The following is a 27,848-nucleotide window of genomic DNA, read 5'->3' as shown; positions in this document are numbered from 1 at the left end:
CTTAATATTTTATATATTTTTCCAGAGGTGTTCAGCAACATGTTGTGGCACAAACACATTTTCTTGGGCCCTTGAAACTAGAATTAAATTTTGATTTGAGGCAGTGGATCTTAGTTCAGTCACGTAGCCAATTCAGTGTGTATCCATGTGTGTACTGCAGCTGTTAACCTATTACTAGATTGACTTGGTAAAGCAGCTTAGTCTGACGGTGCTGTTAAAGATTAGGCAATACTGAGGTAAACTATGAGATGAGTATACAGAATTCTGTATATTTGCATCTTGTTGCAATCTTCGCAGGACCAAATTGAATAAAGTAATTCTAATCATCATGGCCCCATATTTCCACAGCACTGCATCTCAAATTAATGTACAGATATATACTGAGGAATTCCACATTTTACTTTGAGAGGTGAGTTTAGATCAAAGCTATTATCCTTTTATTGATTTCCCTCATGAGCTCTGGCAGGAAAAGATGCAGATAAACAAAAATAGAAAGCTAGAGAAGACGATTAATCTTTACATTACGTGAAAAAAAGGAAAGTGCAAAAGGGATTTTTTTCCTGTTATGTGTCTAATATGCTGTGTATTTTAAAATCACCAACAGGTTCCTGAAAATTAAAAAAAAAAAAAAAAAAGTGCACACGTGGACACATAAGCCAATATTATGTATGCGAAAGTGATTGAAATCTTACCAAACAAGCTAGAGGATGGTGGGTTGAAGGGACTATTTGAAGGGTAAACAATGGGGAAAAAACAAAGGCAAGCAAAAGCATTTGGTCCTCATTCTGTTGATGGGAGATTGAAAAAACACAGCAATATCAACAAACATGCTTGCTTGATTTAAGAAGAGGGCACTGCAGCGAAAACAAAACTAAGGTTAACGCTGACAGACATCAAAGCAGCTTCCAAGCCTGTTTAGTCAAAGAATCGGTTATGTTTACTTGAAGCAGAACAACAAGAGTAATGAAAATGTGCCCGGTGTGGGGCCACAACTCTAAACATGGATTTGATCATGCAGAGAAGACTGAAGTCAGTTTATTTATTGGTTCTCATGCTGTACAAAATTATGATAAAAACATTAGCATTTGGCCCCAGAACGTGTTCGAATTACAGTTACAAATTATTAAGAAGAAGGTCGTAATGTTTCGTTTTTCTAAACAGATATACCAACTACAAATGTAAAAATTCGAAACATTTGCAATAGTGAAGTGCTGTGGCAATCAGGTTTCCTAGTGCTGCAGGTAACGTGTAAAATAAAAGCTGTCATAGATTCACATAGCTGGTTTAGATGCACCTGATTCCACTGCAAGGGTTTGTGATGAAAAAAAAAAAGATCTATGTAACTCAGAAGGTCTTATATCCTTAAAAATACAGACAGGACGGTAATGATCGTCATATATAATATTATGTAAATCAAACGAAACATTCACTCGGCTAGCATGCCCAGGAAGGAAGCCAAATGAACAGCAATGACTGTAGTGATCTGAGGGCGCTGGTTTAGGCATGATCCTATAAACACAAATGTCATTTCAGAAAGTTCACAAAAATCTGTACAGCAATGTGAAATATCAATGTGATATATTTTTCTGTAATTCACAAATTTGTAAACCTTTAGAACATGTAACTAGTAACAAGACATCTAAAACAAGCAAATGACTTTGGTGTTTTTTAGCTACAGGCTTAAAAAAAGCAAAATAAAAGCAATAAAACGTCTAAATATTTTATTCAGAAAAAAAAGATCATTTCATTGCTTTACTTCAACCCTCAGTGTTCACAGTGGTCTCCTATGCTTCAGAAGTGATTCTGACCACCCATGAGGAAAGACACTGGTACGGTTATTTCTATTTGTTACAACAATTTTCATTATAGTGGCTATAAATGGAGATTTAATCCCAAAAATATATTGTGTGAGATGGTACTGGTACGAAATGTTTGCGTAGAAATGTAAACTAACCTGGAGTTTGGCTTATTTGTTCAGACTGTAAGTTTTAAATGTAATCTTGCAGACATTCACATCACTTTTCATAAAACTAGTATAACAAAGCCGTACAACAAAGGCCTGGCGCTGATTCTCCGCAGCTTGGCCGAGTCTATGAAAATTCTTGATTGGTCGAGAATGTGAAGAATGTGCAGTGCATTCCAGTTTCTGAACAAGTCCTTCCCAGTGGGCAGGCATGTCCACTAATGATAGCAACACTGGTTTATGGGCAAGGCTCTGTCTGTGTTTCCCTCTGAAAATTCTGGAGAGGCGAGTTAAAGTAAGAAAAAATAAAAGCATGACTCTCAAAGGAACCGTCCTTGATCTGTTGTTTTGTTTGTCCACTCTTCTTTGCTGCTCCCTCATTTGTTACCCATGCTGTTTTGAGACAAAACGCTCAAGGCAATTTCACCACCACCACACAGGCGCCTGCCCTGCCAATGTTAAGAGGGACCTCCTACAGGAAGACAGAGAGGTACACATCAGTCTTTCATGTAAGGATGGCTTTTTAAAAAAATCCTGTTTTACTTCATGCTGGTAAGGAGGTCAAAGGGTCAAGATTTAAACCAAAAAAACGTGCAAAAAGAAAAGCAACTATAAAATATTGATAGGATTCAGTCACTTCAGATTTAACTGAAGCGGTGATGTTGGTTGTAACTGTTCTAGCAAAATATCTGCAGTTCTATTAAAGTTTTATTCTTTTTATAACTTTTTAAACTATTTATTTTTCTCCGCTGGATTTTTTTCATACTTTTTCTAATCTAAAATAGTAGGAATATATTTCATAACTTTGTTTTTGCAGTTTCATTAAATTGAGTTAATGCAATTACCTCAGTCCACTCATTGTTCTGTGCATCGTAGGACTCCACAGTGTTCAAATACGACTGGCCGTCATATCCGCCCACTGCATAAAGTCTGTCACCCAGCAGGCAAACACCAACCGCATCCCGGGGAACACTGAGGGGAGCCACGGTGGTCCAGGTGTCCGTCTTTGGGTCATACCTGTAATTAAAATATTTGGTTGAACAACTGGCCTTGCATTACATTACTCAGTATGGCGAAACAACATTTTCTCTAAAAGTTCATTTACTCAGTCAGTCTAACAGCATCTCATCCCCACTAATTGGAACGGCCTTATGTTCCTCCTGTTTAATCACAGATGTCTGAATGGTCACAGAGAACTAAAGTGAAACATTAAAGCAAAAGACAAAGCTGTCTTTCCAAAAGCAGCTGGCAGATGCTCGGTCCAGGGAGAACTTGACTCATCAGACAGAATTTTCCACAGAAAGATTTTTTTTCATCTGTTTGTCCATATTGGAAGTTAAGAGGCATCATTTGATTTACTTTTTATGCTTATGAACAAAACAGTCACTCAAATGTTTAAAAATCCGTCCACTATGGGAAAAAAGTGTGAATTGTGGTTGTTATTATTATAGTATTGTGTGCTGCTTGTTAAAAGTACATCAGTAACAATGTATATCGAACGGCTCATCCAACTTATCCCAGTTGGCAAAGTTAAAGAGGCAAGGTACATCCTGAACAGGTCACAGGGCTAACACAGAGAGACAGAGAACTACACACTACCATATACACAAGTACATAATCACCACTTAATCTACCAAATGTGTGTTTGGACTGTAGGAGGAAGACTGAAGACTGAAAACTTCTACTCACAACTTCATCTGCTAATAAGGTGCAAAGAAAAGAACAAAAGTTTAAAGAGGTTGAAGCTCCAGCAACACATGCGGTATGAAGAACAACTTTATTGCCTGACCAGCAGATTTCAGCCTGTAGCCTTGCAACATTTTATCTTTTTTAGACTTGCTCTTCATGGAAGAACAACACTGTACCGCTTTCAACTTTTGCTCTGCTCTGTGTACCTTGAAAGTTGTGCCAGACATCTCTACTCTGTTTGCACAACCTTTTATCTTTGTGAGACACACTCACCGTGGAAGAACTGCATAATACCAGAATGCTACAGGCTGTTTCAGCTACAGGCTGAAACATGTGGGTAGAACAGTAAAGTTGTTCTTTGTACTAGGGGTGTATCTGGAGTTTCAGCCTCTTGAAAGGACCTACTCAACCAGTAGGTATAAACCTCTAAAGTTATACAGTACTGACCAGTGCATCACCATGACAAGAGGGAATATATATATAAATATCTGAGTAAAATGTGATGTCCTAGAAAAAATGATGTCTGTATTTTATCACAAAAAACAAAAAAAAAAAAAAAAAAACAGTTACGTGTATTTAAACCACGCCAATGGGTTTACCTCAGGTTTGGACTAAAGAGGATATTGTGGCCACCAGATGGTGCCAGATACTATAACATAAAACCATGTGAAGCAACAGTGGTCTCTACAATAGGGTATTGCGTAATGCAGACATGTCTCCAAATGCAGGAACAGGGTGGGGATCAAGAGGAATTCCTTTTTGTTCCTTTGAGAAATTTTCCTAACTTGACCCCACCCATTACTGAGTTCAATGAACATCAGTCCAAACACACCATTGTCTTCTGTGTACTCTGGAGATGAGGACGTGCATTTACTGACCTCTCAACACAATCGGAGAGTCTAGAACAGTGGTTGGAAGCAGGGGCATCGTGTCCTCCCACGGCGTACAGGAAGTTGTTGTATGTTGCTACACCCACTCCTCCTCGTCTCTTGGTCATTGGTGCACACATGCTCCACTTGTTGGTGTGTGGATCAAAGCACTCCATCGACCTAAGACAGGAGCTTCCATCTCGACCACCAACTGCAAATAGTCTGAAAGATTCGAGTAAATTAAGCAAAATTATGAACGAATATTCGACAAATGAGTAGCCGCTGCGTGCTTCGAAACAGAATTGTTATCTAAACATTATCAGAACAGTGATAGTAAGACAGATTGTAGATGATACGGTGCTGAGCAGAACGTTTTTCAAAGATAGTTTTCTTAGATAAGAAAAGATAACATCAGTGGGTTAAATGTAGCTTGTAGCTCAAAGGAGCAGCAGCTTCTTTTCTACTTCAGCACACAAACATATTCAAATTAGGCCGAAAGCTGGTCTGTTATTTGCCTAATTTACTTTTAAATTGTGTTGTAAGGTATTTAATACATACAAATACATCAAGTGTTTTGCATTTATGGAGTCTAGATTATACTGTATAAATTACCACACTAATCAGAGCAGCCTTTGCTCCGAGCTGCACTGTTGCACAGCCACCTTGGAGTTTATCTGACGCAGACCACAAAGGAAGTATAATGTTGTCGAACTAATAGTGCATTAATACTGTGCTCCAGCTTTTCCTGGACCACTGCACTGTGAGTTACACAACCATACTTGTTTTATTTCATGCTCAAATCCAGCTGCAAGTTTACTGCCTGCAAAAACATTTGTTCCAGCAAATCAATAGCTAAAACTGACTAAGAGGTGCAGGAATAAAGACTAACTGTGCTATCCTTATATGCAAGTTTACTTCAGTCAAGTAGAAAAGTAGAATTTATGGACGGCAGCACCCTAAAAAAAAGAGCATACTCCAATTAGACTTCCTTTTTAAGTGTGAATTGCCTGCAAATGTCTGCCTTCTTAGTACTAATTTGCAGAGGGCAATGGCTTCAGAGGCAGGCAAGCGGAAATACAATAGCACACTTTGCATTAAAGTTTAAGGTTGCACATTTTAATTAAAAGGCTATGATGGGATAGTCAAACAGGTTAGACAAAGATGGGGGTCATAGCAACTTACTTTCCATTAAGTGCTGTGACTCCCATAGTGCTCCGTGGTGTCGACATGCTGGCCACGTAGTTCCACTGTCTGGCCTGTGGGTCCCAGCGCTCCACCGTGTTGAGATAGCTCCAGCCGTCATGGCCTCCTACGGCATACATGGGACCCTCCAGCACAGCAATACCTGCAGAAATAGAAATAAGAAATGAATGCTATCCAAACAATTAATGCTGTAAAGATAAATAAGATGAATTGTCCCATTAGATACTGCATATGAAAAAAATCAAACGCTATAAATATTTGCTACTATAAATATAACGAAATAAAGAGAATATTTTATATTTTATATGCGTGTTTTGATCATGTGTGATTTTGTCTGCATAATTATATTAAGTTGTTTCAAATGTTCATGTGTTTACCTCACTGAGGTTAAATGAAACAAACATTTTTGCCAAAATTACATGAAAAAGGTATTCGAACACAGAAACCTTAAAACATCTAAGAGAATAATCAGTGAAAGAAGTCCAAAGATTTCCAAGTGAATGTTATTCTTAGAGAGTCTGAGCAGAGATACGTTTCTCATTTTAGAACAGAGCAGAGTGAGTCAACCAGCTGGCCAAAGCTATTCAGAAAACAGGAAGACTATAAAACTGCTTTGTTATTCCTCGTCCCCCAGTCACATAGGAATGGTTATTTCCACCAGCGTCAATGCAGAGGGTGCTTTAGCACAATGGATTTTTATATGAAAACACTTATTTCCTTTGGTGAGAGTTCAATTATTTAGAGGAAACATGAGGACAAGACCGCATTCAGAGAACCTCGAGTGACATAAACACTGTCAAATGAAAACTGGTCTTGTAGTGAGGCTTCTTTTTATTACTGGCTTGTGGGTTGGGGATAAAAAACAACACGTTTTTTTCCTTTTCTTTACCCATAAAGCACACAGCAGGAAATGGCTATGCGGGGATGTTGGTAGACACTAAGTTAAAACATATTCAGAATGAAAATATGCACAAGATAAGCAAAGCACCAAGAGATATTTGGTACGTGAAAGATCAAAGACAGCGCAGGTAATCTGTACAGTGTGATCTCCTGGGCTTGCTGATACCTCCGACCACACTGTGTGAGTGAGCTGAATGCTTTGACAAGATCTCCCTCCTCTGTTACCCAGACGTGTTTCAACTGTGAATCAAAATGCTTCTGATATGAGATTTATTGGGCAGGGAAGGGTAAGGAAGAGCAGGGCCAGCACAGCTTGCCAAGCTTTGATAGTGGAATGGAAAAAATATCAAAGGTATATGTCAAAAAAAAAAAAATTTCTTAACAGCCTACCAATTGTGACCTTACTAAATATGTATCCTCTTTGGTGTTTCAAAAAATCTGCTTGGTTAACTGAGCTGAAACCTGAAACATATAGAACCATATGTGTTATGTCTTTGTAAAAAAAAATTTCATCATGAAATAAAAGCAGTTAATGAATTTTTTTTTTTGAAAATTGATGGGTTGCAGTTTGTAATGAAATGATCATTCCAGTTAGTTGGCATTAGGCAGCATAATATTCAAGACAAAGTCACAAAGTTGAATTCAACCACAGTCCTTGCAGATAAGATGATCTCAGTGCCAGCCTACAGTAGCAAAGAGTTCAGCTGATGAAATGCTTTCATTTGGGAAATCTCATATGCAATGTGCTGTTGGGCATTTGCAAGCTACTTTGCAACCCACCTCTACCCTAGGTCCTCCTTTTATACTGTGCCTGATTTAACCAGCATCAGAGCTGTTATCACTGCTTCCTGTTCTGTTCTGTATGGAAGGCTTGCTGCTGCTCTTCCTACCTATAGCTTTCCATTTGAAAAAGAAGTATGGCATGTTTTTCCTACATTTTTCTTTCCATGTATGTGCATGGAAAGGCAAGTAAGTTTCAGAACACAGACATAGTAATAATGCTACTAAAAATGCATGAATGCCAATGTAAATAACAATATGCTGTTGGCCAGTTATATGCCAATCACTCACCAAGCCCATGTCTGTGTGTTGACATTGGGGGCATGGTGGACCACACTTTGCTGATGGGGTTATAGCACTCCACCATGTTGGACGTCTTCAGTCCATCTCTCCCTCCAACCACGTACAACTTATTATCTATCACTGCCACACCAAACTGCAGCCGGCGCCCATTCATGACTCCAACCTGGACCCAAGTGTTTGTTCGCAAGTCATACTTCTCTATGGTGGTAGAGCCTGAAATAAAACAAAATACCGCAATTTAGATAACCTGTGTTGCCATACACTTAGAACAATTGTGTATAAGCTAGCTCTCTCTTTTTTATACATCTGGCAAAGCCATCTTCAGAGTCTTTTCAGTAAGTAGCTATGTCGGATACCTTTGGTAGCATCCATTCCTCCGACAGCATAAAGTGCACCAACAGTGGATTTCCTAGGTTTTGTTCTTGGGCTCTGAAACATTGGGCGTCTTTCAGGTAGAAGGTGATACTTCATGGCTTCCATTAGCAGCTTTTGACATTCCAGATCATCAGAGAACATCTTGTTGTTTTCCAGATCTGCAAGGAGCTATATTTCAAGAAAATAAAAATTAGCTGCATTATAATGTGTGCCGAAAATTTCTAATGTTTATGGTATTTATAGAAATCTCTCTTGTGGAATGGTATTTGTAATATAATGTGTAGATTTTAAATCCCTTTGGAAAAGATGTCATATATATATATAACTGCAAAACAGCATTGAAAATTAAGATTATGATATGTTTTAATTAAAATGGGGTGAAAGCAAAAACAAAATTATCTAATCTTTGTCTATCATCAAACTATTACTTTAAAGGAAGTCACTATATAAATTATTGCAATTAGATAAAACAGCAAAGACATATGAAACACACTGTATTTTAATGATTTTACTTCTTTTTTGTAAATGCACTGCAGAAGAGCTAAACTTTTCTTTCTATTCTGAGAAATAGTAGCACTCTTACATTTCCGCACATTACAGAAACTGCAGTGAAGTTGCTTTTTATGTGGGTTTTCTCAGACATTTCACTTTCATATATTTTTGCATTTATTCATTGATACCGCTATGCCTGCGAGACTTAAAAAGAACTTTACCAGTTTTGAGAAGAAGAAAAAAACAATGATTCATTTCTGTTGTTTATTTGCCTCGCAGCAAATGGCATCTCCCAAGCCATGGATGAAAAACCTTATGTATCATATCTTCCACATATTTTTCATTTTGCAAACAATAATGCTGCAGGTTACTTTCCTGCATACTGATAATAAAAAAAAATAACTTGAGCATAATTACTTTTGGAAAGCAAATTTGTCAGTGAAAATAAAATACCATTTAAAAAAAACAGATATGTTCATGCTTCATATCTGTCAAAAATGCTTATCTGTTTCCTGTTAGGTTATTTAAATCAAGATGACCAAGTTGTAAGTCAGTGCTTACTTGCAGAAATACAGCATAATTTTACATCACATGAACTGTGTTCGTGTTAGTTATTATTTCTATTCATTTCATTATTCATTTTAAGTTAACAAAGTTATAAAATGAGGAGTTACAACCTGGACAGAGTATCAAAGATCACAAATCACACCTTCTGTAATGAAGCCAAGCTGACTTGTACCATCCGAATCATCAGTCACAAGCTCTAACACAAGCATAAGCGACTTACAGTCCTGATCGGCTGTCTCACCTGTGGAGGAAGTAGGGGTAGGCGGATGTAAGCAAGAAGCACCCCGAGGTCCTGTTGTCGATTCTGGACATCATACCTCACCCACATCATCAAAGCTTGGAAGATCGTCTCTTCATCAGGAACATTGATGTCATCGCTGGAGAGCAGCTTAACAATTTCAGCTGTGGGGAGCAGCAGGAACTCCTGGTTCTGAATGACCTCGAGGAAGTGTTCCTGGAACATAGCGGAGACGCAGAGGAGACAGATAATCATCAGTTATTAGCCGAGGAGTACGCTTGGTGCAGCATTTTGTGTGTGTCTGTGTATGTTTCTACATCTCTGAGGTCCAAGTGGCACAAGGACAGAGAGGTGAAGAAAAATGAACGTGAAGAGAGATAGAGAGTGCCAGTTTGAAGGTCTTTATCTCCAATAACCGATAACCGCAGTGAATCGCTCTCCATTTCTCAAATTATTTCTTTCCAAAGAACAGATGAAGCCATCATCTGTTTAACTTAGTTCAGTAAATAAAATGATCCACATAACAACAGACTACAAATCAATCTGGTATAGAGCATTCGCTCCGAAAAGCCTCCTCTTAAGCTAATATGGCATTTTTTCTGCTGATCATACATGATACCAATAAGCCTTTATAAGTCTTTAATGAAAAACAGGCTCTGGAAACCTCCATTACAATCCCACCAATGGTGTGTCCAGTTCCAAGTTTGATGGAAGCTGTTTTCTATTGCCTTTCTAAAGATTAATCTTCCATTTATTGGCCAGAAGCCCAGGCAATATTAAAGCACTGCATGGCTACCTCTTCAAGGGCTTTGTCTCTGGGCAGTTCCATTAGAGATGATATATAAAACATTCCTGCTCATATGTGCATCTATGGTATGTCCAACATTTGGCCATTTTTCTGCACTGTTTATGCTTTAAACAAAGCAGTAAAGGATTCATCATTATAATCTTTAACAAATCGAGTGTTCACTGTAGAAAGCATGAAACCAGAAACAAGCATGCTATTGATCATCAACATGCAACACATTGCAGTGTTAGTCCGATCTATCTTTTGAGGGCAGGTTTTAAGAGCTTAGCAAGGAGAGCCTTAATGAAATGAGGGACATCTATTGATCTCTGGTGCTAAAGAGAAGGGAGGAACTCAATCCAGCTCAATCTTTGACATTGCGTTAAACCAATAAATTTGTAACTGCAAATGCTGAAGAGCTTACAACAAAATTGAAAGCTTAGCCAAGTTTGTTTCATAACCATTTAAAAGGATGTGTTTGTAGATACTGGCAGACTCACAGCAGTCAAGTAAACTCCTCAGAAAACGAGACCAGCGGCACAAGATATTAACTGATTTAACTGAAAGAGTAATTGAAAAACTAATACTTAAACTAATGCGAGGCTGGGAAAATTACCTTCCAAAAACTTTTGATTACTATTTAATTTGCACTGGTTTGCAACAAAGACTGCTCTTTATTCTTTCCTGAGATCAGAATTCATTTACAAAATCGAAATTGTCAAGTATTAATTGAAATCCTGTGTGGAAATCAAAGTATTTTATAGCTGGAAAAATATTGCAATATGAAACTATATAATATTAAACGTGTATATACTGAACATTAAAGTATTCTTTCATGAAGGAAAACGGTGTCAGAAGCTGCCGTGCTGCAATGGGAAAAAACAAGCTTATCAAAACAAAAATCTTCAGCTGAGGGGATAGAGGATAGTCTTCCAGGAAGCCCGAACATCCCTGCTCATTACTGACGTTACTGAACAGGAAGCTGGGCCTCTTGTGCAGTTTTATGATTAGATTAACCTCCTGGTCTCGGATGGGGACTGTGTAAACAGAGTGAGCAGATGTCCTTTAGGAGATAACGCCTGTCTTGTGCTGTCAGTTCTGCATGACCAGCAAGAAATTATCTGACGAACATGTGGGTGAATCCTAATCCAACAGGAATATTTCTCACAGAAATGTAGAGTAATTGCATATCTTAAACAAATAAATCCTAACAAGCGGTGTCAGGAACTCGGTTGGTTATTACTTCCTGTGAGTGCACAGTAATGAAACTAAATTTTTTAAAAATTCGTATTAAAGTTATGTCTTTTATGATTAAAGAATCCCCTGTGTGTGTGTGTGTGTGTGTGTGTGTGTGTGTGTGTGTGTGTGTGTGTGTGTGTGTGTGTGTGTGTGTGCGTGCGCGCAATGATGAGTGCAATCCCATTATTTATTATGATCTGAATAATGCAGCCCACCACGAAAACGTGGTCTGGCTCTGTTCATAGTCCTACCATGGTGTAGTTATGAGCCACATTAAGCAGGTCCACACAGCCCTGGGCATCTGCAAAGGAACGAATTCCCAGGCAATTGGAGGGATGAAGCTGTTTCATCAGAAAGTTACAGCAAACCTGGATGACTTGTGAAAGCTGGAGGAGACAAGCTGCTGCCAGTAAACTCTCAATGGTCTCCTCTTTCAGCTCAAGGACACCTGCAATGTCACAACATGGAAACTACATGAAAAACAACACATGACCGAAACTGCATGGAAGCAGTTTTGCGATTAACATTTGAATCAAATAAAAGGCATCAACAGCTAAATTATAGCATTAATAATGAAATCACTTAAAATCTTTTACAAGGATAGCCATTATTATGATTTTTACCACACAACTTTTAAACTGTAAAAAGTGGATATTTTGATTAAAGCATATTTCCCAAACAGCCATTTGCCCAGTTTAAAAAAAAGAAGCAATTTTGTGTTGAAGTCCTGCCCAGTCTGCCAGCTCTATGATGAATTGTCTTATTGATCCATTTTAATCATGCTGCATTTCAGAAGTCTCATAACTACTTACAAGGGCTAGTGAATGTCTTTATAAGCACTCACCAGTGTAGGCAAAATGAACCAGGGATCTGAGGGCTTCTGGATCCACTCCCTCCATCTTTATCTCTTCTTGCTTTGCCTCTCTCACGTCACTCGTGAACATAGCAGCAAAGTAGTCCGACACAGCACTTAAGACCAATCTGCCATAAAGAAAAAAGATCAATGAATTGGGTTACATGGTGGGAGATCTATGGTCTTGTGGTTTTAAGAATGCCCCCAAATGAAGCTCTGCTTCCTAACAAACAGCATGCCTCACATGACTCAATACACCATATTCATAATGTACTGTCAGTGTACTTATTCCATTTTACAGTGATTTATAGCCCCCTTCCACCACTGTATGATTCCACTTTGTCAGCCTGTGATAAATTATTTTATCCCACATACAGTATGTTATGTTAATAGCTACAATGGTCAGACTTGTAATTATGTTAACTAATTTGTCTAGCAAGCTCAAGCAACAAGCTTGTGGATTCATGAAGGAAATGTGAATGAATAAATCAGTCAGCATACATTCACACGCGCTTACAGTTTCTAATATGGATTTTTATGGTTTAAACTTTGCTTTACATGATTGTATCTGAAAGTAGAATTTAAAAATCCAGCTATAAAAATTCAGGCAACTAAGTTACTAAGATACTTCTTTTCTGGCACTGTGGAACGTACCAGATCCTTAACATAATATACCGTGTGGATAGACATACAAGCAGATCCACACAATGGTTCTCAGCAGTCAAGAGATGCCATGAAGTGGATCACAATATTTGTCCATGTAGGAATAAGGCTGGGCAATGGTGTAATTAGATCACACCGGAGGAGATATTAGAATGCAAACCAGTGAACATTGAGTTTGCATACCTTTCTTGTCACCGGAAAATCAGAAGAGACTTTCTTTGAATTTCAAAGCTCATCCAATTATCCCCCATATAGATCAAACTGACCAAATTTATTGCAAACTGTGGTCCAGACCAAAGTCTGACTGCCTGCATTGCTATCTTAACGAAGTGCATCCAGATGAGCTTCTTTTTAACTCTGATCTAAAGCAGTAAGTAATTAATGAAATCAAAGCAGACAGAGGCACAAACACCAACCTGTGAGCCGGTATCTTGTGGTCCCCTGCTATCAAGAGGACATCACACAGTTGCTTGTGCTGGAGGTAGGTCTCCATTTTCCGGAATGTCTGTTCCGCATGGTTTGTGGCTTGGAAAAACTCATCTGAGGAATTGGTATTCATTCTGGAGAAGGTGCTCAGAACCAACCTGTGGAAGAAGAGCAAAGAGAGAGGAAGAAAAAAGACGTGGTGTAATTTAAAAATATAAAAACAATTAACCCTGACTGTATGACTGCAGTATCTTTACAGTCTGTGCGGTATAATCAACATGTTGCATTTTTAACACAGCATTAAAAATAGTTTGCCCCTCCCTATAGGTATGGAATCTAGGCATGTTTAAATGTTTGTCTGTTTGTTTGTTTGTTTGTTTGTTTATGATGAACTGACACAATATGCAGGGAGATCCACTGAGGGAACACAATGGTTCTTAGCATTCAAGAGATTTCATGTGATCTCTTTAATTCAGCTCATTCAACTAAGGGCTCCAATATTGACAACATCATGCAATGGATCACAGGGTTTGTCCATGAATAAGCTGTAATGCAGGAATACGGCTGGGCAATGGTGTAATTAGATCACAGTGGAATAGAAATTAGGATGCAAACCAGTGAACACAGAGTTTGTATACCTTTCCCATCATCAGAAAATTAAAAGAGACTTTTTTTTTTAATTTCAAAAGCTGCCTAGGGAACAAAGCAAAAACATTAATCTACTAGTTTTAAATGGGGAAAAAATATGCTGCTGAATAGACGTATCAGCAGATCCATTGTGTTCACTCAGTGGATCTGCTTGTGATCTGTTTAATTCAGCCATTCATCTGGATTTTTTTATTATTTGCTTTTGTTTATTTATTTATTTTTTTTGCATGATTTTGTCATTTATGAAATCTAATACCAATGTAGGAGCAGCGACTCCATTTCTAGAAGACAGGAAACACAAGTTAGCAGCGCTGTGACAAATTATTCAAGAAAGTGTATTACTCTCACTTGCTGTTAACTTTATCTGTCCAAATATGAACTAAAAACAAAATTAAATAGCTGTACACAGCAAGATAAACAGCAAATTACCAACGACACAAAAGAGCTTATTTGGACACATTGCACTCCTGAATCCTTTTTTCCCTGCAGTGAATCTGCATCTTTCTTGCCACTCTAAGCTGAAATTAAAACTCTTATGGACTAAACTCCACACATAAGTGGATAACTAAGCACTGCAGTCCAATGGGACAAGCCAGCAGCACAATCAATGCAACAGCTTTGCAGCGAGAATGCGCGCATGCCTTTTTGCCTGTTCCTGTGTGCCTCTGCATATCTGGGTGTGCATGTGTGTTTTCCAAAAAAACAGCGACTTAACAAGTGAACCAGCCTGTTCCTCACAGCATTGTGGTAAGGCTGAGTCCCCGTCCCCATAGGCTGCTAGATTACATGCTGTTTTATAGGCATCCGAGTAATCCCTCACACTCATGGCAAATATTGCAGCCCAGTCGCTTTGGTGTCCTTCACAGGAAAAGTCTACTCAATGACATTTAGAGTTGTTTGTTATGCTACATAAACACCCAAGCCGTCTCTCTGGGGGAATTTACAGTCATCTCATGGCGCTTCTACTGTGTAAAGACTGATAGTGCTCAAGAAAAAAAATGTCACTGCTATTTTAAGCAACACTTTATGTCCCCCGCTCATTACTACTCATATGCTGATATGAGAGCTGCATAAACCAGTGAAGTTACAGATTTGTCAATACAAATGAACCGAAAACCCTGTAAAGCTTGGCAGAGCAATATATTGGCATGCAGTGGGATTGATACTGCAGGAAAGATGGAGGGCGTTTTATTGACATCCTGATTAATATCATAAAAATTTTCAGCCGAGCGTGTGACTTTCTCCTCTTTCACTATTAAAAGCTAAAACATTTTCCATCCAGGCATTGTTTATACAGCACACTAGTTATACCATATCCTATGGTCTAAGCTTTATTGGGAGACTTTATGCTAAATTCAAATGTAATTTATTGCCCTGTCATGATATTCCCCACTGACTCCAGAGTCTCGGAGAGGAACACCAAACAAGACTGAATAAACAGTTGGGCCATAAAACTGAGATGCATTGCCTTTGTATTGGCTCCAAGGCATGCTGTAAGGATTTTTCATGCCTACCAATCTCTCCGACACTAATTGCTTTGGTATCACATTCTAGGGAGCAGTAAATTTGCTCTGAGGTGTATATTTTGCTTCCAATAGTGGGCTGGATCATCACAGGTATAGCCCATTTTTATAGAGGCACTAAAACCCTAGAACACCCATCTCCAAAGAAGCTGCCCTACAGACAATGCTCTACATTGCACAAGGCACACTACAAAGCAATCCACATAAAGCCGCATTGTCAGCGAGCATCCAGATTTCTTTTGTACTGTACAAACTGAAGCATTTTTTTTTTTTGCATCTACTTAAAGTCAAAACTATAAGAAGTTAAATAATAAGACAAAACACAATAAGAAAAACTAGAACAGAATTGGAGATTCTGCCTTATTTATCATCACACCTTATACTACATCAGTTTTCCTTCACTGAGCACATATCACCCCAAGTCTTGTCATATGCTCCTCACACCCTCTCAGAGCTATCACACCACAGTGTGACTAATTGCTTCTGAGACACTGCATATTTAAAAATTCCACTATGCAGGTGAGGCAGAGGCAATGCAATATTTATTGCATTTGTCAGGACTTGTAGCCCAATTGTGTAACTTTTGACCACAAGATACAGATAAATACATGCAAACAATACATGAATAAATAATAATAGACAGCAGGTCATTTAAAATACCTGAAGGATTGTTAGACTGTTTATGTAGTTTTGTCATCAGCTTTTAAACCTTTTTAGCTATAAATTTATGTGTCAGATATGTTGTTGAAATTTTCGTTCTTATTCCAACTGATGTCAACTCCATCTCTCTATGTGAGTGCCAAATGTGAAATGAATCTTTGAAAATGGATTAGAGCAGCCATTTTCCCCAGAATTCTACTGAGTAGCTTGAGTTGTGTGGAAAATCCAACAATTCCTACAAATACAGCTTGTGCCAGCTCTATATATTCAATGAGATCCTTTTCTTTCTGTACTCTGACAGTCAGTATACTGCCACTGGGCTTTATGTTGGAAAGATTTTATACACTGGCTGTAATAACTTGATCCAGGCATCGAGACTGAGATGATATTTTTGCACAAACATAGTTTTCTCTCTGCTTTTTTTCCCCGTGTCACTGAAGATTGCAGCTTTTTGGTGATGTCTTTTTTTTCCTTCCTGTGCCATTGTTATTGTGGGCATACCCATTACCACCATAGCTTGTGAAATCTGCTCTGACTGTAGTCGAATGGGCCAGGGTGAATGCAGTTAGCAGAAGGGTGTGTGGGTGTGTGTGTGTGGGGGGGGGGGGCACAGCAATAGTATTTTGTCTCCCTAAATATTTTCAGTGATCCCAGAGATCATGAAAGCAAAACAAGAGAAAACAAAAAGGGTAAGAGATGAGTGTCCTCACAAATGTAGAAACACATGCACATGTGTGTATTAGGAGCTGGGGGCGTCCTGTAAGTGAAAAAATGTGCAGATCTTAGCAGAAATCTCCTTACTGCTTTGCTGGTGGCAGGTTAACTTGCATAAGGTATGAGGATGTCATATTGTGGATTGTGCATAATTTATATAAATCTGATGTTCGTGGCTAAATAAATTAGTCAGTGATCTTACAGCAGTGTCAGTGCGCCCCAGGGTGGCTGTGGCTACAATGTAGCTTGCCATCACCAGTGTGTGAATGTGTGTGTGAATGGGTGGATAACTGGATGTGTAAAGCGCTTTGGGGTCCTTGGGGACTAGTAAAGCGCTATACAAATACAGACCATTTACCATTTTACCATTTCAATGGAACCTTGTATATACTGGATATTTAAAGGTACTTGTTATATAATGTTTATAGTTGTAACTTTAAAGTTTCTATACTTTACAAGGGGGCCACTAAATGTGGTAAACGTGGCATTTTCCTAAATCTTACCAATGCTATGTAATTGTGCATATTGTGATTGATTTATATTTTAGTCTGTCATAATTATAAAACTGATCGCAGTCTGCACCTCCTTAATCTATTTCAGTGCAAAGTGCTATGAGTGAAACTGCTGAACCAAGTCATGGCCCCTTCTATGGTATCCACGGAAAATTCATAAAAATTCATGTCTCATTTGAACAGAAATTACCAAATGTGGGCGGCACATAATGCGTGTCTTCTCAGTATTGCTCAAAGCACAAAGAAATTTTTTATGTTAATTCTGGCTTCATCTTTAGCTTCCATCTAAGATTGCCTTTGGCATACAGAACGCTGATTGGGCAAACAACATTCACAATTTATTACAGGCAATAACACAATCACCTAAACCCTCCGGGTGTAATTTAAAGATTACAACAGAAAGTTTGTGTTTTGCAGTTTACAAATATCTTAAGGATGCATCAACTGGATGTGTCACACATAGACCTAATAAGCCTTGTGCCATTATGAAGAACTGGACAAATATCTGAATTACTGCTGCTGACAGGGGGTAAGGTGGTGGTATTTCTTTTCCAAGGTGGTGGAGAGGGAATTGAGATATCATTCATAGTAACAGCACGCTGACTCAAGCCACTGTTAGTGTTTATGTGGGAAAGGTCAGGGTTTCCATTCCATTCAGGTTAACTTCTGCCATATATTTTCTGTCAACTGTAGAAAGAAGCTATTTGGATGAGAGTCACGAGGACAGAGCAAATATATAGTATGTAGATGCAGCATTTGGGGCATTAAGAGCAAGTGTGGGAAACAGCAACCCATTTACTACACTACATTTGATTCAATAGCTTCCACACACAGTATGTAGAAGTAACTTGGACAGCAAATGTTTTGTAACCACAGCATAAATGTGTCACTGACTTTTTGTGTTATTATCTAAATACTCATTGCATGTGTCAGTTTTTTTGTCTTTCTATATGTTTTGGTATAACAACATTACATATAATCTTGTAAATATACAGCCACAAGAGGTGCACAGTTTTCATTGAATTTCCCAGATAATTCAGTTTGACAGTAATCTGAGTTGAATTCTACTATGAATGAAAGAAAATGGTGGGACGAAGACATTATATGAATGAAAACTAGTCACTGAGTGGCATATATCTCAAAATGACTGACAGGTATTTCCTAGCTGTAGCAAAAGGCCAAACTTTTGTGTTTTTCACTGCCAGCAGAACTCATTTGTGAGATTCAGCCTGAGGGATTGTCACAAATTATGTGTCAAGGATTTATGATGTGAGACATAATAAGGCCACCCAGCTGGTAGAGTAAATGAATGTGCATATCTCAGTGACATCCATACATCTGCTTAGCTGCAGATGAACATGTGAGCCATGATGTGTGACACAGCCACTGGTGTAATTCACCAGGCTACATCGTACATCCATCCCAAAGTCATTTCCAGCAAGTACTCCTTCACAGTTATTGAGTTGGTGTATTTCCATTAAGCACAGCCGTGACTGAAAAGTGGCATTATGCAATGCACCTATTTATTTCTGCAATAACTGCTCACGACTAAATTTTACTTTCCAACTATTTATTGTACTGAATGATCAAAAAATATTGGACTCGTCATCATATAAAGCATTTGCTCACAGGGCGAATTTTAACATGGGAAATGATGAAATGTCTGTCAGTACTGAAGAGTCGTGTTCTGTTTCGATTTTTCACAGGTTAGGCTGGCAAAACAAAATGTAAAATAAGTCATGATAATGTCTTAAATGAATAAGGCTACAATCAAACACATAAGAGCAGAGTATATGCTCCAACACAAACAGAACCATTTTAATATTTCAAAATCGTGTGAATGTGACGACTGTGCTGTATTTTACATGACCAGCATGAACTCAAGGTCCCCGAGAGCCAGACCGTTACACATTTTTACTGTGAGTCACATCTTTTATGCATGCACTTTTCACACATAGGGACTCAAAAAATATGAACATCTGCCAATTATGCCAACACACAGTGCAGGATGTTGAATTGATTCCAAAACTGTACCTTAGCTGAGAATTATTCATGTTCTTCCCCGAGAACCAAACCATCCACTGACTGTGATATCTATTCAATTCATATTGACACGTTTTTGGCTGTAGGTAGAGACTATGTATTGGGAATTAGGTGCTTTTTTCTCACTGAGCTCTGTACAAAAACATAGGGGAAGGTTTACTTTCATTGTTCACTTCCTCACCAGGTGTACAGAACAAAAGCGTACAGAAATCAGCAATGCTTAAGGACCAATTCACCTTAGAATGTCACAGCCGAGATAAAAGGAAACTTGGTCTTTTCATCTTTAATATGACGTGCTTTTAGTCTTCTGCCAGACAGTGTGTGCACGCGTGCAAACACACACACACACACACACAGCAACACACATATAGAACTCTAACCTATTTACTTCCTGGAAGAAGCTGTAGGATCACATGGAAGTCAGAGGAAAAACACAACATGAAAAGGCAGGGGGAAGGATTTATAGCTGTAAAACTCACTTCAGTATAGGATTTGTAATAACATTCTGCTAGAAAATAAATCAAACATCATATACCAGCCACTAGCTTGAATAGCTTTTAGCTCATAAAGTGGATGTAGTTGTGCTCGGCAGTCTAGATAATTCATGCGATTGCACTGCTTCTTCTTTTTATAGGTCCAGTACTTGTTATGTGATGTAATCACTCCTTCCGGCTATCCTTTTATATTTCTATAGTAGAATGTCATAGTGTGCCTTGTTAAAACAAAAACACTCTTTCAAAGGAATACTGTGCATGTAACCTGGACCACAACACAGTCAGAGGAGCAGGAAAAGCCTCAGCTTTCAGTTCAATGAATAATTAAAAGGATGTTTTATTGGTTCATCCTGCCTAACATGCTGTGGACAATGAGAGTGAGCTGTCCCCAGGTGAGCCATGGTAGAAGCTGAATAGCCTGAGTAAACTGGAAAATGATGGCTGTGCAGTTCATTTAATCTTTGCATAATTAGAGGATCTACATGCATAATGGCACAGCTAATATTTAAGTTAAAATGCAGTTTCACAATGTTTAGCCATTTTTAAGTATGACTGTTATATCTTTATTATTTAAAGTTGGGTTGTTCTCTTTTTTTTTACTGATAACAACAAACACTTTTTAAAAATTTAATCAAGGGGATACTGCCTAATGTGTAATATTTCTTTTTTTTTCAGTTGCTTATTTTATTCAGTAGCTATATTTTCACTGTGAAACCTGAAGAAACCATGTATTTATAAGAGAGCATCCCATAACCAGTGTCTGCTAACTGAGTATATGATCAAAAGTGACCGTTATAGCACTTTACACAGTCTCCTAATTTCTAACACCTAATAACAGTCATACCTTTCTCTGGCCTCCAGCTCTGCAGGGTCTTCTGTGGAACTCTTTACATCTTCTTGGCCAGTGTTTGTGTCATCTTTCCTTGTTGTACTGGGAGAAGAACTGTTCTTTGAAGAATCTTCGCTGGCCTGGGAACCTTGGATGGTGCTCTGCTGATGATGCCATGATTGATGACCTGCTCTGACATAGACAGGTGTGGGGCCTGGCGTTGGTGCCAAGATGCTGTGTACTGGGCTGTTAGTCTTCCGGAGACCTCCAACACCTCTTTCCCGCGAGTGACTTTTTAGTCGTCCCTGGACAGGCGTTCCTCTGTGGTCCAGGCCATCCTGCTGAATGTAACCTCCTCCACCACCAACCCCACCGCCTCCTCCACCAGCCGAACCTTGGGATGAATGGCTGAACCAGCGCCAGCGAAGCCTGAGGATCTGTTTCACGTCAAATTCCTTCTTCCCTGACACAGACATCCTCCTCTGGGTTTGGAGAATAAGGCAAGGGAACGTTGAGTCCCCAAAAACATGGAGAGCAGAGAAGAGAAGAGCCTTGGTTTCAGTCCTCACTGACTACAGTGTGCCTCTTCTCTTCCGTTATTGTCTCATTACTATCATGACCACCCCCTCCTCCTTCTATTACTCCTCCGTTGTTCTTTTAGTGGAGATGGAAAGCAGTCCTCTGCAGCTATTGTTCTTGTGCCTTAGACTACAACCCTCCCTCCAGTTCCCCCTCTCTGTCTTTCTTTCTCTTTTTTCCTCCTGTGCTGCTGTTTCTGTTTGTTGCTGCTGCTGCTGCTGCTGCTGCTGTGCTGAGTTAATGCACATGCATGATCCACACTCCCTCCCCTTCGCCTCGTCTGTTTCGCTTTCTCTCTCGCTCTTTCTCTCTCTCTCTTTCTCTCCAGCTCTGCATAGACCCCTTCGATTCTGTTCTGTGTGTGACCATGAGTATGTTCTCTGTATGTGTATGTGAGCTGGCTGCTCTTGCTGTGAGGTGGAGGTGGGGTATCGTAGAACCTAGATGATGAGGTCACACCGTAACAAAGTAAATCACTGCTTGTTGAATGAGGAACACAGGAAGCTAGCTAACTACTATATACTAGTTCTACATGCTAGGATCATTTGCAGGGGCTCTTATTACATTAATCTACGTGGATGCACATTCATGCTTGTCTATAAACAGAAAATATGAGATACATTAATCTCAAACAAATAAGCACCACATATAACCTCACGCTGTTAAATGGCAGAGAAATTAATTTCACACTAATACACACATTTATGCAGTCTGCCATTTTCACATCAAACAGAATCTCATGGGAGAATGTGTCAATGTAGGTGCCCATGCAGAAAAAATATATTCCCCTTCACTGTCTTGAAAGCCCCCTATAATTACAAGTGAAAAGACTACATACTGATGAGCCTTCAAGGTCATTACAAACCTTCTTCCGCAGTCAGGCATTATATTTTACTGTTCCTTTCTAACATATACTTGAACATATTTCAAAGTAAAAGTGACAGAACAACAGTGTATATGTTTGGACAGCATTTATAGATTTTTTATTTCATTTGTTACCCATTGTAAACTAGGAAAATTAGTGGTGAATACTTTATAACACCTTTTTTTTTATCTGAATAGGATCAGGATGTTTTATGTATTTCTGCAATGGAATAGCTCAGTCAGATTTAATGTTTTGCACCTTAGCTTCCCACTACTATTTTCACAGATTTTATTGCTGTATTACAAAGTTACAACAAGTTTCACTTTTACTACTGTGAAATAGATGAAAATGATAATGCATCAATGTCTTTGTGTATTTATGCCCAATATTTACTTCACTCAAAAAAGTGAGAGGAAACCCTCTCAAAATGCCTTTATCCTCCTTGATCAGCTCGAGCTAAAATATGGGTTATTTGTTGGGGCAGTTGCACATATATTAAATTTATTTTTACCTCTAAAATATGCTTAAATATATTGCTCTAGGAGGTTGTGCATTGCCAATGACATTATCAAAGGATTAAGAATTCTAGTCTGTTTCCTTTGTCTATTTCAAAACAAGCTCTTTGAGTCTTTAAATCTACCATAAAATTCCACTGTCAGTTACCATCAGTGCACACAGCTAAATGTACCTTTACAAGGAAAATACATGTATTGCAGAAACAAAACAGAGGTCTGCCATGTACAATATTGTATTAGTTTTTCTTAATTGCTTTGGCATTTTCTCTGATCAAACATACAGCCATACACTAAAGTTAACTTGCAAAATGATTTCTCCAAACCTTTTCATCTGTTAAAATTAGAGATGGCACAATACCACTTTTTTATGTCCGATACCAATACCGATATCATAAATTTGGATATCGGCCGATACCGATATGAATCCGATATTGTGTGTTTTTTAATCAATAAAACTGTTTTTTTAATATCTTGCTGCTTTTTGTATAAGTTCATACTCAAGTTAAAAAAAACAACAACAAAAAAACAAAACAAAACACTAAAGCTATTCTGTTATACCTGTATGCAAAAAATGCACTGCACCCAAAATATTTCATAGTTCAGCAATACTGATCAATCTAATAAACTTAAACCTACTCCATCCTCCCTATTCTGGTATTTTAAAGAGTAAGCAACCTAACTAATAGGGCTCTAAAACTCCCAGCAAAAAAAAAAAAAAAACGAAAAAATAAGGAACCACCCCCCACCCTCCACCTCATGATGCTTAATCGAAGTAATCAAATTTAATTTGATGCAGTGTGAAAATAATTGCACAGAAATAAATTATTTTTCAAGAATAATTAAATAGATTCAACATCGTTCTTCAACAGAACTGCAGACTGCACAGATGGTACCTTCCCAAAGGAAAAAGTACTATAGCTTACTAGGGTATATTAGACTTAATAGTTACTATATACAGTAATGGACTTCTATTCATTTTACATCAGAGTAAAACTTTGGGTGTAAGATTCAGATAATTATTTAATAAAAGCTCAACATTTTAAATGAGAATAAGAAAGAAAAGTATGTCTTTGTGCCCCCTTCTCCCTGTTAATGCCCTATCGGCCCCCCTGGCTAAACTTTGCTAGATCCGCCCCTGTACAGTTACCAGCCGTCAGCTACGTAGAAAAGAATCCTGGTCTAGAAAGTAATATTAAATAAATTCTAGCAACAGATTATCAAGCTTAAACGTGCTTCTGTTATTCAGCCGCTGGTGTCCTCTTTCTGGGAGATAAACAAACAAGAGAGACGGACTCGCGACAGAAAAGCCGATCAGCTGATCACTGATCAGTTTCATGATTGAAGTAGCAGCAGAAGACGGAGGGGGAGAGAAGAGGCAGTCGCTCCATATATCGGTTGTTAAGCTAAGCGGGAATGCTTTACAAACATTCAGAGATGAACTTACACACTTGCTTTACTTCTCTCTGGGATCACTTCCTCGGAGATGAAATGCCGGATTGGTAGCCGCTCTATCACCACACTGCTCCCACGTGCTACGGTTATGAGGAGAGTTACGCCTTGTCGAAAGTTTTGTGAGGTGCTTTTTTGATATTTAATGGATCGGATTACATTTTTTATTTTTCTCCGATATCCGATACAGTCATTTACGTCAGTATCGGACCGATACCGATACGTAATATCGGATCAGTCCATCTCTAGTTAAAATTAAGGTTTTGTGGATTAAAAGTTCCTTAAATATGTTGTCAGATTTGCATCAGTATATTCAAATTTCCAGGTTTTCGCTACCCTTTAATGTACTTTACAAGACAAGAGTCATTTTTATAAGAAAAAACAACTTTTGATGTGTACCAACAAAAACTACATTGTGCAATTGTGTGTTTCAGTAGCAAAACAGTGCTGGAAATGAATGTTCTCCTTTGCAGTTTAACATGAAAGCGAACTAGCATGCAAGCTAGAACTACCTGCGGCACTCTTCTTCATCACCCTCTACCATATATCCTTACAGATGAAGCTTTCAAAACACTATGCAACTTTCTCCAAGACAGTTTCTTACTTGAATACATCAGACAGTGATTTTCTCCTAATTTGAATGCAGAAGCTTAGACAGGACTCAGTGAAACTTTAAATTTTCCCTTTTCCACTGCAAATATATTCTCCACATATTAATTCATCTTAGTCTAGAAGCTGGATTTAATGTTTTATAAGATATTTTTTTAAAATCAAGGTGCAGATGTGGGGAATTGTATCCTGACTAGATGTGTTAAAGGAATATTAAAACAGTTGTGTGAAAAAAAAAGTCTCATAAAACATCCAATCCAACAGTTTTTCAAAATGCTACCAATAATGCATCATGACAACAGAATGGATTCTTAATGAAAAAATACATTAGAAAGTCCAAGTATGCTATAATGCACAGTGACATCGCAATGGGTCATTGCTTTTGTTTGCACAGAAGTCAAGGGCACAGTCTAGCTGTACACTGCACAACACATGAAATGTGAGATGCCAGATTGGCGTGGTCAACTATATTATCGTCCAACATCTGTCTCCCTACTACACATACCATAGCTGCATGCCTAGTCAGTCACTGAATGTAAGCGGTCGGTTTAGAGCAGCAGTCACATTAAGATCAGACAGTCAAATGTCTTAAATGATATATATTACATTAAATTGTGTAAAAATTCAAACTACTAAATTAATGTAATGCCTTCCTTGAAATCCCTTGATCTTTTCCTTTGTTTGCTTGTTTTTGTTTGTTGCTATCTAATTATGTATCACGAATGCTAGCTAATTATTTATTTTGAAAATGTAAGAACGAGCTTGTATCTCAACATGTGTGATGTGATTTGTTGGGCAGAGACTACCAAGATCCAATCAAAGAAAATGCCATCAAAACATAAAAAAACACACACTAACACACTATGTTCTCTCTTCATTACAAGCACTCAAATGACAATCATGAAAGTACACTTATACGTGCACACACCAAAAGCCACTTCGATTTTCCACACAATAGAGATTTCAACCTTTAAAACAGAAGACTACCTAATAGTTTGCTATTACATTCTTAACTCAGTTTATGTAGAAAGGAAATTCGGTTGTCAACTTACTATGAAAGCCAGAAAATTGTGTTTAGTCTGTGATTTTATGGCTGAAGAAGCAGACAAGACTGCTGTATAGCAAACATATGGACTATGGCATACTATTTAGGAAATTATTAGACAGGTTTGAACACAGTATTTAGTTCTGTCTGGCAAAGGAAAGACAAAGGTCTTTCAATAGGCAGTCTGTGAATAATTTCATTTCTTCAACATTCACTTCACATATTTTAACTTTCCAGATGTTCATCACAAATATATTTAACTTCATAAAACATATATTTGCAATATACGTCTTGTTTATGATTGGCCCTTCTTGCATCTAAACTAATTTATGCTTTCAGTTTATATTGTTTGGCAAAACGATCATCTGGCAAAAGGGACAGTGTGAGTTAAATTACAGCAAATATCTACAAAACAGTAATATTTAGTAATCTTTCTTCTTACCTGAGAAACTGATTTGAAGTATATTCCTCAACATTCCAATGGTGGAAGGATCTTTTAAAATGAATGGCCAACAGGGATGATCCTCATGACTGCTCAAACTCTTTCACTACAGAATTGTTTGCTTCTCCAGAAAGGAAAGGGGCACTTTCCTCTTTTGAAGGAAACTCCTGATAATTTCCTTCCTCTGTACGACAATAACAACTGCATTCAAGCAACCAGGTCCTATCCTGTGTTTAAAGCAAAGCTTTCACAAAGCCCTTTTCAATAAGAGGCGTCTGTTACGTTTGTGTTGATGAAATTTAATGTGTCATAGATTTTTAACTATAACATATTACAATTATTATATAAAACCATTAAACATGGTATTTTTATGAATTACCAGTAAATTTTAAGTATTTATAGTATATATTTATAAATATTGTATTTCTAATCTCATTAAATAAAATAGTCAGATATGAAAAAAAAAAGGTTTAAAACATCTTGCAATAACGTAAGTCCTCGTGATATCATTACAAAAACGCAAGTTAAAAGTGTTTTGAAGAATAATCAGTATCAGTGATGTTGTATTTTAACTCAACCACTGGGGGGTGTAGTCACATTTTAGTTTTATATGGCCATACTCAATATCATAAAGGTTAATGATTTAATATTAACCGGAATTTAAGACTGGTCCCCATAAGATATAAACCACAAGGTTAAAAGTAAGTAAGTCTTACTGGGTGAGGATGTGGGTAATTATAGAGGCTACAAACCCAGAAACATGGGGTATAGTACATCAGTAGTGAAATAGATACTTGGTTTTACCACACAAGTTCACTTGCAGTGTTTCAGTACAGTGTTGAGCTATTTTAAAGTGTTAAATATAAAGATGGAAAAAATTCTTCATTATTCATATTTTTTCATTATTCATTATTAATAAAAATGTATATAATTCCATTTTTTGTTGCTAGATGATAAATATGGCATTGTGATTTGAACTCTTTGAACAAATGCTACTTCCAGATGATAATACATGTTAGCATAATAGGTTACTACCAGCGTCAACACATGTTACAGTGTTGTAGCTGTGTTTGATTTGTTAAGGTGTGCTGCATAAGTTAGTGTAATTGGGTTTTTTAGTTTGTTTTTTGCTTTTTGTTTTTTTGTTTGTTGTTGTTTGTTTTGTTTTTTGTTTTTTGTTGTTGTTTTTTTTTGGGGGGGGGGGGGGGGGGGGCTTTTTTAAAGGAAAATGGGGAAAGAGACCCCTAAAAGTAAAACCTCAGTATTTTTTGCTTATTTGTTTGTTTTTGGTGTTTTGTGAAACACAGTTGAGGCAGGTAAGGAGCTTTTAAGTAAAACAGTTTTATTTTATTTTATTTTATTATATATTTCTGCTTTCTGTACAATCCATAGTATCACAAGCAGTGACACAGGTCTGCAATTATTTACTTTTTTCATTAATGCAAAAGGCCTTTGGTTTTGTTGAAGAGTAAATGTGTGTACTTTGGTAAGCTTCATTTTGAGAATAACTCCAAACTAGTAATAAAAATTGAAGACACATTACAGACCTTCTAAATTTGAATTAAGAACTCTGG

At 37.8% G+C, this 27,848-nt stretch overlaps 1 protein-coding gene across 2 annotated transcripts; it reads right to left on the bottom strand.

The window, feature by feature from the left end:
• Nucleotides 1-1,025: 1,025 nt before the first annotated feature.
• Nucleotides 1,026-26,405, bottom strand: klhl4 (kelch-like family member 4). Of its 2 annotated transcripts, none has more exons than XM_026142892.2 (11): nt 26,275-26,405; nt 13,338-13,505; nt 12,250-12,386; nt 11,657-11,853; nt 9,383-9,595; nt 8,064-8,250; nt 7,696-7,920; nt 5,704-5,866; nt 4,531-4,743; nt 2,809-2,980; nt 1,026-2,435 (listed from the first exon to the last, which is right to left on the bottom strand). In XM_026142892.2, exons 2-11 carry the CDS (start codon nt 13,478-13,480, stop codon nt 2,376-2,378), a joined length of 1,710 nt encoding a protein of 569 aa, XP_025998677.1. In that variant the 5' UTR covers nt 13,481-13,505; nt 26,275-26,405; the 3' UTR covers nt 1,026-2,375. The 2 variants fall into 2 exon arrangements, with proteins under 2 accessions (XP_025998677.1, XP_080163833.1); XM_080307707.1 differs by lacking the exon at nt 26,275-26,405 and adding an exon at nt 20,786-21,580.
• Nucleotides 26,406-27,848: the final 1,443 nt, after the last annotated feature.

This window comes from Astatotilapia calliptera, chromosome 2 (genome assembly GCF_964374335.1).
Source record: "Astatotilapia calliptera chromosome 2, fAstCal68.1, whole genome shotgun sequence".
Lineage (NCBI taxonomy): Eukaryota > Metazoa > Chordata > Actinopteri > Cichliformes > Cichlidae > Astatotilapia > Astatotilapia calliptera.
This window is presented reverse-complemented; position numbering and strand designations above follow the sequence as displayed.

Bases quoted from the DNA above. Each gene is read 5' to 3' on its own strand.
- klhl4 (XM_080307707.1), bottom strand. From the start codon at position 21,246: ATGTCTGTGTCAGGGAAGAAGGAATTTGACGTGAAACAGATCCTCAGG. The intron at 13,506-20,785 runs GTATGACTGTTA...CTTCTTCCACAG, and splicing joins GAGCTGGAGGCCAGAGAAAG to GTTGGTTCTGAGCACCTTCT. The intron at 11,854-12,249 runs GTGAGTGCTTAT...GTGACATTGCAG, and splicing joins GGTTCATTTTGCCTACACTG to GTGTCCTTGAGCTGAAAGAG.